Source organism: Camelus dromedarius, chromosome 3, assembly GCF_036321535.1.
Source record: "Camelus dromedarius isolate mCamDro1 chromosome 3, mCamDro1.pat, whole genome shotgun sequence".
NCBI lineage: Eukaryota > Metazoa > Chordata > Mammalia > Artiodactyla > Camelidae > Camelus > Camelus dromedarius.
Window position 1 is genome coordinate 47,979,010 of NC_087438.1, and position 13,897 is coordinate 47,992,906.

The window sequence follows — 13,897 nt, forward strand, 5'->3', positions numbered from 1 at the left end:
CTAGGCCAAGCAGGTAGACCTAATCCCAGTGAGAAGGGGCCTGTCAATCTAGTGAGAATCAAATTTGGGTGGCAGGACATATATCTACCAGTGGGAAAAGAAATTGAGTCCCTGTGGTGAAAGAATTTAGAATCTACTTGGAGTATTTGTGATTTAAGTTTTTTCATTTGAGTTGACAATAAGCATGATTTTAATTGTACTCTGTGCTTATGTTTTTCACCAGTTAATGACACTTGAAAAACTTGAAACAGTAGGGACATTTTGTTTACTTTAAATTCTGAAAAAATTCTTAAAGAGTTACACGGCTAGTTCAAGGAAACTTTTGAGATATGCTTAAGCAACACCCTCATATTAAGGAGTATTAGAGTGCTTTTATGTATCTCTAGTGGCTGACAAAATTGTACTTTTTAAAAAAGTTAATGTAACGATACATATGAACACAGTGAATTTGAAATTGCAAGGAGGAAAAATCTGATTTAAGAAAGTTTATTCATTTATATTCAAACATTTGAGATTATATTCCTGTTGCTGAATTGCTCTAAGCTTAGTATTCATTAATTTTGAGGAATTGTGATATTTAGTAGTGTCCTCCCACCAAAAAAAAAATAAGCACAATTTCAAAATTGCATCTGAATCATGCTTTGAGTTTCTTTGTGGCTTCAAGCTTCAATATTTCTAAGTAATTAAGGATCTTACTTATTCATTGTAGGTATTTTAAAAGAGAAGGAAGGCACACTTTTTTTTGGAATTAGGGGTCATCCAAATGAAATTCAGTGACTGACTAGGCTTTCCTAGATTTGGGTCTGTCTATGAGGAAATATCTTGAGCATGAAACTGCAGAAATTTAAGCTGAGGGTGAATTCTTATAGTATGAACATAAAATATAATCATGCTCCCGCTGAATGTCTCATTTCTTAAGAGTCTTTCAGGAACTTGCAATACTGGTATTCTCATTGGACTTGGTCAGAATCAGTCAAGACAGGCAATTTCTTTTAACTCTATTATTCCTCATGAATAAAATTGATTTAAGTTTTTGGACTATTGTTATATTATTGCCAAAACTATAATTTCACTATTACTGATTTTTTTTAAAGTTCAGACCCTTTACACAAATATGGATATGATCATTTGGCTTAGTGATTTCTGATCATGTAACTCAGTGCTGAAGAAAACTGGACATTAAATATAGGGTGAGGGAATTTAATTTGATAAACTAACCAGGGAAAAATAACAAACATTAGGCCTGCTCCTTAGAACTGATATAATTTGGCAAGAAAATGGGTAATCAGGTTTGTGCAGCAGAAATGACAAATATATTTTTGTTTGAAAATGACTAGTTCAGCATTTCCCAAATCCTGTTTTGAGGAATATTATTGTTCTTTGAGATATTAATAAGATATTCAGAGAAGAAGAAAAAAAGGGGTTGTGTGGTCAAAGAAATTTGGAAAACATTGGGTTAAGCAGAGTGAAACAAGTTTTGTTACTTTAGTATTTCTCAGTTATTTCAGTTTTTAATATGTTTATTGTGAAGCCAAATCTAGCAGTGGTTTTCTTCCTGGGGAATAAGTATCAGAATAACCTGGGAATTTTTTCTGAACAACATTCTCACCTCGTGGAGGATTTATGTGTTTTATAGATTGAAAATATCCCCCAGGTCATCTGAATCACCCCCACCTTCAGTTGAGAACTGCTGAGATAGAGTATATGTACAGGCTTTCCCAAATTTCTTTGACCACATACTACCTCTTTTGGAGACTGTGTACTAAATAACATTTCAAATGTTAGACATTTTGAGAGTCTGTGGGCTAAATTGTAAAGTCCTAAGAAGTAAACTATAGTTTTAGCTCTGCCGACTAATTGTTTTTAAGTTTTTGAAAAACACTTCTCCTTTGGTTTTTGTGACACTATTCTTTAGTGGGTTTCCTTCTGATTTTCTGACCAAGATTGTAGATTTTAATTTGTAGGATCTTCTAATTCTGAAAAAATTCATATTTGCCTGAGAAATGGCATAACAAAAAGTTAACTTTTTTCAATGCTTTATTTCAGTATGTTTACCAGAGTCATTTGTCTAGAAGCATTGTTAAACATTATATAATAATAGTAACTTGCTAAATTTGGTTAACTGTATTAAGATGACTTCAGAATATATCTGTGTGTGTATAATTTTTTATATTTGCTACCCAGAAATTTCAAGATATTGAAGAAACTCATCTTATTCACATAAAGGAAATTATAGGATCTTTGTCAAGTGCTATAAAGGAAATTCATTTGCAGATAGGCCAGGTAAGTTTTTACTTTTGTTGAACTGATTCATGAGAATTTTATATTCATTTAAGACTCTTTAAAAATCCAAACTCATAACGTGGTACTGAATTATTTCAGATAAAGAGTGCATTTATGTGTGTTAAATATAAAATAACCTGAATTTGATTGTTTGCCTATCAAGGATGATAATTTAAATTTAAAAAATTAACTATGCTCAGTCCTCTTTACATTAAAATTCTGAGATTGACAATTTTTGAATATTTCTTTTTTAAAGTTTTACTATTTTAAATTTAGAATAGCAGCTTCAGTAAGTTGTGGAACTTGTGCTTAGAAATTCTCCAAAAATATAAAAGAGGTTTAGTGATGACATTTAGAGTCCATTGAAATACAGTAGAGAAAGATTGTCCCTTATTCCTTGTTACTAAAGATCTAAAACTATTTTCATTGTTATACAAGTTTTATTTATCATAAGATTTATGTCTCTAAAATACTCAAAGATGGAAACAGGGCAGTCCCTTGACTTCTAAGGCCATGAGGCCGTATCTTAAGGGGTTCATGTCCACAGTGGTTTGTAATCACAGATCTACTAACAGTTTAAATGAGGTAACAGAGCCTGTTAGGTAAATGAAAATTTTCAAAGGCACTGGGTCAAAAAACACATATTTTGGTGTAATGATTTTTAACTGTTCTGTGGAAGTTTTGTCTGAAATAGAATAAGAATATTTATGGAAAATAAAAAAACTTATCTATCTCATTTTTAATAGGTCCATGAAGAATTTATAAATAACATGGCTAATACTACAGTTGAAGGCTTGATACAAAAATTTGCTGAGTCTAAGGGCACTGGGAAGGAAAGACCTGGTAAGATGACAAAACTCTACAAAGAAACATACTCAGATTTCCCATCCAGTAACAAATATGTTTGCCTTTAAATTCCAAAATTACAAAATGGAATTTGGGAGATACCTAAAAATCTGTGTAAAATCTCAGATATCATTTACTTTGTGTCTCACGATATATTTGACTTTTGACCTTTAGTAGTTAATAATTTAGCATTAAAGTGGTTATCATAACCATTACTAAATATATTACAATTTATATTTTCAAAAGTTTAGCAACAAAAGGCCTTTTTAATAACAGAAAGAATGGGAGAGAATATTGAGCCCTCAGAGCATTGAGGCCAATGGAGAACCTTTCTTAAAATTTAATAACCTTTTTTTTTTCTCATTCACTTACGTATTCAACAAATATATTTATTGAGTGCTAACAGAATTCCAGGCACTGTTTTAGACACTGGCGATATACCACCGAGTACAGGAATCCTGGTTCCTATTATAAGAACAGATGATGACAGGTTTCCTGAATCTTACTTTTAGTAAGCGTGTTATGATATATCAAACGTAATAAGCAGCCCATTCCCTTCTTCTACTCAGCATACCTACCATCTTCTAGATTTCTTGCATTTATTAGTTACTATACCATCTTCTTGTAAGATATTTGTTTCACTCCACAGGTAAAAATTAACTCAATCCAGTAAATAAGTTAAAATATAGTTTGGAATTCAGGAAAATGAGTAAGTGATTTATAGAGAAGTCTGGGAGCCATCTTTTTTCAGCGCAGTTCACGGAACTAAGACTTAAAACCTAAATCGTCTTCACTTCCTTCTTCCCACATTTCACTGACTTTCAAATTGTATTGATTCAATTATGTTAGTATTTTTTTTTTCCCTTGAGACCTTTCCATGCTTTCACTACCCACCTGATTGTATCAGCAGGTTTCTAAATAGTAGAGATGTCTTTTATAGTCTATTTTACATTAATGTTTTGGCTATATAATTATGAACTTATAATTGTATTACTCATAAATCTTTGACTTTTCATTACAGACAGAATGAAATTTAGATCTGGACTTAGGTTCAAAGCCTTTCGGGATCTGGCCTTGCCCAGTCTTCAGTCTTATTTCCATTATTTCTTTTCTGGCATCCTGCACTGCAGCCAACCTGAACTGCTTGCTGTTTCCTATATATGCCCCCCTTTTGCTCTTGGCACCTAAGTTACCCTTATGTCCTTACTCTAGAAAATGTTAAATCCCACTCTTTTCCTGTCCCACATCTTCCAGTTTTTGCCAAATGAATGAAATCTTAAAGAGCAAGGTCATGTGTTACTTCCACCATCAGAGAACTTTACCTGTACTTTTTTTTTTTGGCATTGTTGTCTACCTTAAATTTTAGTAATTGTGCTCTTGTGAAGAAAAGTTCTGTATTTGATTCATCTGTTTATCTTCTTAATGTGTTAACACTGCATTTTTTGTTGTAAGAATGAACAGATGGGCATATAATGGTAAGGTTAGGCTATTAAGGAGGTTGGAATGGATGGATTTGCTATTAGAAAAATCTCGGTGAAGGAATAGTAAATAATTATGGTTAAAGGTTAGTGAGTACTTACTTTGTGCCATGTACTGTGCCAGTTGCTTTGCAGGCAAACTTTGATCTTCAGGAACTCTTTGAAATAGGTACTATTGTTCCCATTTTATGGGTGAGGGAAGTATTGAGAGGTTAAATTATTTGCCTAAATTAAGTACAGGGCAGAACACTGAGATTAAATTTTAGGATCTTTGACCCTAAGACCCATGCTTTGGAGAAATTAGAATAAGTTCACATACGTGGAGAGAATGAGGATACTGAGATACATAACCTATAGGATAGTGAGAAACCCTGAAATTTCTTTTAAAGATTAAATTATAAGTGAAGACCAGTTAAGAGAGGTAAAAACAATTGAAAAAATTTTATCTGGAGTATTTAGAAGTGTTGATAGTAAAGCCAGTGTGTATTGGCTGGTTAAAATCCTTTAGACAGAACCCTAAGTGAGGTTGATAGATTGTACTGTCATCAGTATCCTGTTTGTGACAATATATTGTAGTTTTCCAAAATGTTATCATTGCAGGAAACCAAGCAAAGTGTTTAAGGGATCTTTCTGTACTCTTCTTTTTTTTTTTTTAAACAACTGTATGCGAATCTACAATTATCTCAAGAGAAAACTCAGTTACTTTCTTATCTATGGTGTAGCACAGTACTTAGCACTGTAGTTTGTGGTCTGTTCTTTACTAGCAGTGAGACTTACAAGCCTCATTGCCCTCATCTATAAAGTAAGGATAGTAATAATACATACTCATGGGGTTGTTGTGAGGTTTACATGAGGTAATGTAGCATTTATTGAGTCCTTTATAAAAGTCATTTTCAAAAATTAATATATTATTGATTAATAGGTAGTTACTATTGGATATTGTTTATTTATAAATTTAAATTTATTGGCCTCAAGATACTCTAAGACATATAGAGAATTTCTGTAACTAAATGGTAAGAGGGAAGCCAAGATTGGTGATGACATGGGCTTTTCCTGGAATTACTAAACCCAGAATTAGGTGACTGTTTCAGGGTGATTGTTGACATTGTGTGTATAGGTGGCCGATTTTCAAAATAAGTGGTCCCAGAACTAACTTGGGGAGGGATGGGAAGGAGTACAGTGGGTGTGGGGGTGGAGTGGAAAGGATGAATATTACTTCTCTAGTTGACTTGCTATGGGTGACTAGTTACAGTTCTTTCATATATATTTGTTCCGTTCATGGGCACTAGAGGGAGCCGATTGCAATGATAAAAACTGTGTTTCTCATGAAAATAACATGGGATTGTATGGAATTCATGGACTTAAAGGATTTTGTTTTCTAAGATGTATTCTAATCTTTGTGTATACTATTTTGCTGTTAACATTTTTTTCTCCTGTTTTGTAAGGGCTCCCTCTGGTGGATGAGTTCCTTTGTAAACTGGTTTTAGTCCTATGAGGTACACATTTTAAAAAGAAAACAAGAGGCTCAGTTCTTTAAAAATTTTTTATAACTAAAAGTTAACCTATTTCTCTTGCAATGAAAAGTGAATGTTTTTTATTTAGTTATCTTTTGAAAGATGTAACCTGTAACTGTACGTCTCCAATTCTCCTATGTAAATCAAACACTTTGAGAGCATTACATTTTTTCCCCTATTCATTGAGGCACTATTTTATACTTCTTATATGTAGTGTCATTTTTTTTATTGAGGTATGATTGACCTATAATATTGTATTAGCTTTTAGGTGTGCTACATAATGATTTGATAAACATATGTATTGTGAAATGATTACCAAAGTGAGTTTAGTTAACATCTGTACGTTTTTTTTCTTGTGATAAGAGCTTTTAAGAATTACAGTTGGCCCACTCTGTCTGAAGATTCTGTACCCATGGATACGAAGGACTGACTGCATTATGCCCTGTAAGGAAGCCTAGCATCTTCGGATTTTGGTATCCGCAGAGGTCTTAGTCTACAACCAGTCATCTTCAGATACTGAGGGATGACTACTTTCTCAGCAACTTTCAAATACATAATATATTATTGTTAACTAAAGTTACCATGCAGTACATTAACGTCTAGAGGACATATTTTATCTTATAACTGGAAGTTTGTATGTTTTGACTACCTTTACCCATTTTGCCCATGTGGTTGGGTGGGGGGTGGGCATCTGTTCTCTGTGTATGAGTCCAGTTTTTTTTTAGATTCCACATGTAAGTGGGATCATTCAGTATTTGTCTTTCTCTGTCTTATTTCACTTAGTACAGTGCCCTCAGGGTCCATCCATGTTGTCACAAATGGCAAGATTTCCTTCTTTTTTAAGGCTGAGTATTTCATTGTATGTGTGTGTACATATATATATATATACACACATACACACACCACATTTCTTTATCCATTCATCTGTCAGTAGACACTTAGGTTGTTTCCTTTGCTATTGTAAATAAGTAATGCTGCAGTGAACATGGGAGTGCAGATATTTCTTCGAGATAAGGATTTCATTTTCTTCAGATAAATAACTAGAAGTGGAATTCCTAGGTCATATGGTAGTTCTATTTTTAATTTTTTTGAGGAACCTCTATACTGTTTTTGTCATTACATTTTAAGTATAGTACTGCCTTGCTCTTCTGGAATTTGAGTCACTTTAAGGGGATGCTTTGAATATCAAAGCACCTGTGGTCTGAAATGGTCATGAATAAACAGGTGTTTGCTAATTTTGAATATCTTGTTATGGTGTAATGACATTATCCTAGCATTTCTTCCCATTCTCATATGATTTAATTACAAAAGATTAAAATCCATATTTTTTTAAGTTTTCAGTTTTACAGTTATTCTGCTAATATTATTGTATGCTATTTATAATTCATAAAAGTTAAGCAAGTTTCCAAAAATAAGAAACAAGAGGATAAATAACTTAAAAAAATTGGTAGGCTAGTGTGTAATATGTTTAAAAGATTTTGTTGCGAAGCTTATCTATGTTTTCATTATATATATGATAATGCCAGTTTGTAGCTTCCATTTGAAGATTTCCAGGGACTATACTGTGTTTAAAGACAAATAGAAAAAGCCCCAGAAAGGTAAACATAAAATATAACCTGTCACAAAGAAAAAGGAAAAAGTGAAATTCTTGTGGTCAGACTACCTAAATGAAATGAATTGATTAGTTTAGATGTTTGGACTATTTTATCTTCTACATTAGGTATATTATTTTAAAGTATAAGGTAAAGCATATATAGTTAAAAATTAAAATCTAGTGATCATCTTTCCAGACCCCCCACGGATTTAAAATAATGCCAAACCTATAAATAGAGCCTCCTACCACTCCCACCACAAATTTTTTGTTTTATTATTATTTTTTCTTTTTTTCTCTCTCTATTTTTTATAGAAGTATAGTCAGTTTACAGTATGTCAGTTTCTGGTGTATAGCACAATGCTTCAGTCATACATGAACATACATATATTCATTTTCATATTCTTTTTACCATAAGCTATTACAAGATACCGAATATAGTTCCCTGTGCTATAAAATATGAACTCGTTATCTATTTTATATATATTAGTTAGTATCTGCAAATCTCTAATTGAACTCTTTTTCTTTTTTTTCTTAATAGACTTTATTCTTTTAGAGCACTTTCAGGTTCATAACAGAATTGAGCATACAATACAGAGTTTGCACATAGCCCTCCCCACCCACACATATATACTACTCCCCTACCCTCAACATTCCTTATCAGTGTGGCGTATTTGGTACAATCGATGAACCAAAATGGGCACATTATTATCAACCAAAGTCCATAATTTACATTAGGATTCACTCTTGATGTTGTACATTCTATGGGTTTTGACAAATGCATAATGACATGTAGCCACTACTATAGTATTATACAGAATAATTTTATAGTCCTAAAAATCCCTTGTGCTCTGTCTGTTCATCCCGCCCTCCCTCCCTCTCCCCAAACCCCGATCTTTTTATTGTTTCCATAGCTGTGCCTTTTTCAGAATGTGATTTGGCTGGAATCGTACAGTTTTTAGCCTTTTTAGACTGGCTTCTTTCATTTAGTAATATGCCTTTTAAGTTTCTTTCATGGCTTGATCTTTTTTTTTTACTGCACAGGTATTTTTAAATTTACATATATGTACTGTTCATTGTTTCTAAGAACATTTAGAGCTTTAGCTTTTTAAACTTACATAGTTAGCAAAGGAATCAAGCCAACCACAAAATAAGAATTAACTCAAAGAGATACATACACCCTGCTATTTACAGCAACATTATTTATAATTGCCAAGATATGGAAGTATCCTAAGTGCATGTCAATAGTTGAATAGATAATGAAGATGCAGTATGTTTATGTATATGTATATGTAGTAGAATACAACTCACCCATTGAAAAAAAAGGGTATTTTGCCAATTGTGGCCCTTCATTTTTTTTTTTTTCCACTTCAAAAATCAGAATTTTACAACTGGCAGAGACATTTCCATTACATCAAAAACAACAAAATACCTAGAAATAAACTTAACCAAGGAGGTTACCTTTACTCTGAAAATGAAAATGACACAAAGAAATGGAAAGATTTCTTGTGCTCTTGGATTGGAAGAATCAACACTATCAAAATGGCTACACTACCCAAAGCAATCCACAGATCCAGTGCAACCCCCATCAAAATGCTCACAACATTCCTCACAGAACTAGAACAAACAATTCCAAAATTTATAAGGAACCACAAGACTTCGAACAGCCAAAGCAATCTTTTGTAGGTCTCTCTCTCTCTCTCTTTTTTTTTTTTTTTCTTTTTCTCTTTCTTCTTTTTTCTTATGGTTTGATGACTAGAGAAGGTCCTTTAACATTTGTTGTAAAGCTGGTTTGGTGGTGCTGAAATCTTTTAGCTTTTGTTTATCTGTGAAGCTTTTGATATCTCCATCAAGTCTGAATGAGAGCCTTGCTGGATAGAGTATTCTTCGTTGTAAGTTTTCCCCTTGCATCACTTTAAATATATTGTGCCACTCCCTTCTGGCCTGTAGAGTTTCTGCTGAAAAATCAGCTGATGACCTGATGGGAGTTCCCTTGTGTGTTATTCATTGCTGTTCTCTTGCTAGTTTTAGTATTTTCTCCTTATTCTTAATTGTTGTCAATTTGATGAGTATGTGCCTTGGTGTGTTCCTCTTTGGGCTGATTCTATGTGGTACTCTCTGCACTTCCAGGACTTATGTGACTGTTTCCTTTCCCAAGTTGGGGAAGTTTTTGGTTATTATCGCTTCAAAATTTTCTCAGGTCCTTTCTCTCTCTCTTCTCTTTCTGGGACTAGTATAATGCGAATATTAGAGCGCTTCATGTTGTCCCAGAGTTCTCTTAAACTATCCTTATTCCTTTTTATTCTTTTTTCTATTTTCTGTTCTGAAGTAGTGATTTCCACTAATATGTCTTCTAGCTCAGTGATCCGTTCTTCTGCCTCAGTCAATCTATTCTTGGTTCCTTCTAGTGTAGTGTTCATTTCAGTGATTTTATTCTTCAGCTCTGTTTGGGTACTCTTTATATTTTCCAGCTCTTTGCTAAAAACGTCACTCTGTGCATCTATACTCCTCTTGAGTTCTCTGAACATCTTGGCTATCATTACTTTAAACTCTTTCTCAGATAAATTACCTATCTTCTCATCACTTATTTCTTTTTCTGGGATTTTATCCTGTGCCTTGGCCTGGGAGATATTCTTTTGCCACCTCATATCGTCTATCTATGTGTTTGTAGATTCTTTCCACAGGCTTTGGGATTATTGTTTCTTATGTCTAGTATCTGCCCCTGGTGGATAAGGCTGGACTAGAGGCTTATGCAGGTTTCCTGGCAGGAGGTGCAGGGTGAAGCTTGGTCCTGGATCTCTGGTGGGTAGGGGCTGTGTCTAGAGGCCTTTGTGGCTTAGCAAGTCAGCTGATGGGATGGCTGTGTTCCCACCCTGTATGTTGTTTGGCCTGAGGCTGTTGGGAGGGGCTATGTCTTGGTGCTAATGATCCAATCAAGATGTCAGTCTCCAGGAAAGCTCATGGAGATTAACACTCCCGGAATGTCCACCACCAGCTTGTAAGTCCCCTGAGTGAGCTATAGCTATTCCCTACGTCCCCTGGAGACCCTCCAAATCCAGCAGGCAGGTCTGGCCCAGGTTCCTATGAAATCTCTTCCTCTGTCCTTGGACCTGGTGCATGTGAATTTCCATGTACGCTTCTCAAGCGAATGGAGTCTCTGTTTCCCCCAGTCCCGTGAGACTCCCAGAGCCAAGCTCCCCTGGACTTCAAAACCAGATGTCCTGTGGTCTCCCTGTCTTCCCAATGCCAAGACTCAAGCTGAGGAGCCTCACGTGGGGCTTAGAGCACTCACTCCTGTGGGAGGGCCTCTGTGGCTTAACAAATCTTCAGCTTGTGGGTCGCCCACCTTGGGGGTAGGGGGTCCAAATTACATCACAAGCACGTCCCTCCTACTGTATTGCTGTGGTTCCCTCTTTATGTTTTCAGTTGCAGAAGATCTTTTTTGCTAGGTTCCAGACTTTTTCAGTGGTTGTTTAGCATTCAGTTGTGGTTTCGTTGTAGTCACAAAGAGAGGGAAGCTCGTAGTCCTACCACTCCGCCATCTTGACTGAAACTCCCAAATTTTTTGTTTTAAATCAGAGAAACAGAGTATTATCCAGTGTATAAATATACCACAACTTCTTTATCCAGTCATCTGTTGATGGACATACAGGTTGTTTCCATGTCTTGGCTATTGTAAATAGTGCTGCAGTGAACATTGGTGGGCATGTATCTTTTTGAATGAGAGTTCCCTTGGGATATATGCCCAGGTGTGGGATTGCTGGATCATTGGATAAGTTTATTTTTAGTTTTTTGAGGAATCTCCATATTGTTTTCCATAATGGCTGCATCAAATGGCATTCCCACCAACAGTGTTCCCTTTTTTATACCCTTTCCAGCATTTATCATTTGTGGACTTTTTAATAATGGCCATTCTGACCAGTGTGAGGTGATACCTCATTGTAGTTTTGATTTGCATTTCTCTGATAATTAGTGATATTGAGTATTTTTTTCATGTGCCTGTTGGCCATTTGTATGTCTTCATTGGAGAATTGCTTGTTTAGGTCTTCTGCCCATTTTTGTATTTTTTTTTAATTAAGTTGTATGAGCTGTTTATATATTCTGGAAATTAAGCCTTTGTCAGTTGCATTATTTGCAAATATTTTCTCCAGTTCTGTAGGTTGTCATTTTGGTTTGCTTATGGTTTCCTTTGCTGTGCAAAAGCTTATATATTTAATTAGATCTCATTTGTTAATTTTTGCTTCTATTTCTGTTGCCTGGGTAAACTGCCCTAGGAGAACATTAGTAAGATTTATTTCAGAGAATGTTTTGCCTATGTTTTCTTCTAGGAGATTTATCATGTCTTGTCTTATATTTAAGTCTTTAAGCCATTTTGAGTTTATTTTTGTGTATGGAGTGAGGGAATGCTCTAACTTCATTGATTTATATGCTGCTATCCAGTTTTCCCAACACTACTTGCTGAAGAGACTGTCTTTTCTTCATTGTATATTCTTGCCTCCTATGTTGAAGATTAATTGACTGTAGATCTGTGGGTTTCTGGGCTCTCTATTCTGTTCCACAGGTGACTGGATAAAGAAGTTACGGTATATTTATACAATGGAATACTACTCAACCATAAAAAGAATATAATAAAGCCATCTGCAGTAACATGGATGGACCTAGAGATCATCATTCTAAATGAAGTAAGCTAGAAAGAGAAAAAAAAATACCATATGATATCACTCATATATGGAATCTGAAAAAAGAAAAAAAGAGAATACTAACAAACTCATCTATAAAACAGAAACAGACTCACAGACATAGTAAACAATCTTATGGTTACTGGAGGAAAGGGGGTGAGAAGGGATAAATTTGGGAGTTTGAGATTTACAATTGTCAACCACTATATATAAAAATAGATTAAAAAACAAATTTCTTCTGTATAGCACTGGTAACTATATTCAATATCTTCTAATAACCTTTAATGAAAAAATGAAACAAGTATGTGTATGTATATGCATGATTAGGACATTGTGCTATACATCAGAACTCGACACATTGTAACTGACTGTACTTCAATTAAAACAAAACAAAACAAAACAGAGAAGCAGAAAGCAAAATTTAAAATAGCTAAAAAGACCAAAGACCCACAAACCACACCAGATTTGCTGATTTTTTGCGTTTTCTATTCAATAGCAAGTGGGAATGACCAGAGAAAGAGAAAAGAATGTATGATGATTAGTGAAGAGGATAGTGTAGATCAGCACAAATAGCTGAGTAAAGAGGAGAACTCCCAAAGACAGTAACATAGAAAAGCTCCACTTTATGAAGTACACTCCCATCTGTTGTGTCCAAGCCACCTCGGACAGAGACATGAACTCCGCCCTGTGGGATGCGTATGCCTCCTGATAGTGATTATCTTGTATATCTTTTAGAGCAGGAGTTTGCAAACTATGGCCATTAAGCCAGATTCAGCCCCCCCCCCCTTTTGTGAGGCCTACAAGCAAAGAATGATTAGGGGGGAAAAAGCAATATTTTGTGATACATAAAATTATAAAATTAAGCTATCAGTGTCCATGAAAGATTTTTTGAACACACTCACACTTCTTTCTGTATTGTCTATGACTGATTTCATGCTACTACAACAGCAGAGGTCACTAGCTGTGACAGCTCTTCTGGCCCACAGTGTCTAAAATATTTATTACCTGACTTTTCAGAAAACCTTTGCCTACCCTTTTGTTAGAGAATGTACTTCTTGTGTAGTATAGAAGCAGCTTTGCCATAATACTTTAGAATTGGGTAGCTCATAACAATACCTAAATGAGACAGGAGGGAAGGGAACAGAGCACAGCCATTAAAGGAGCACAGCGATTAAGTACAGGACATAAACTGGGTAGAACTAAGATGGTGGAAGATTCAAATCTCAGTAGACCTTGAGCTTCATTATACACTCATTGTAATATATTATCATGCTAAATGGCACTCTCACAGGTTCTGTGACAGTTCCAAGGCTGGCCGCAAAAGGCCAAAAAGTGGGCAGTGGCCCAATCCCTGAGAATCTTTGCTCCTTCCCCAAAGTAGTTGGAAAAATCCTCCAACTTGTTAGCATATGAAGTTACCAAACCCATAAAAACTAACAATCCTGCACTCATGGGTGCTCTCTTTTGCCTTCTGAGACAGCCTGCACTCTGTCTGTAAACTTGCTT

General features: G+C 35.0%; 1 protein-coding gene across 3 annotated transcripts in view; it reads left to right on the forward strand.

Moving 5' to 3' along the window:
- Positions 1 to 13,897, forward strand: part of FCHO2 (FCH and mu domain containing endocytic adaptor 2) — a 110,689-nt gene that overhangs the window by 41,279 nt on the left and 55,513 nt on the right. For all 3 annotated transcript variants that reach the window (XM_031446701.2, XM_064481442.1, XM_031446707.2), the window contains 2 exons: positions 2,185 to 2,283; positions 3,030 to 3,126. In XM_031446701.2, the coding sequence (XP_031302561.2) occupies positions 2,185 to 2,283; positions 3,030 to 3,126 (196 nt within the window). The remainder of the gene's footprint in view (positions 1 to 2,184; positions 2,284 to 3,029; positions 3,127 to 13,897) is intronic.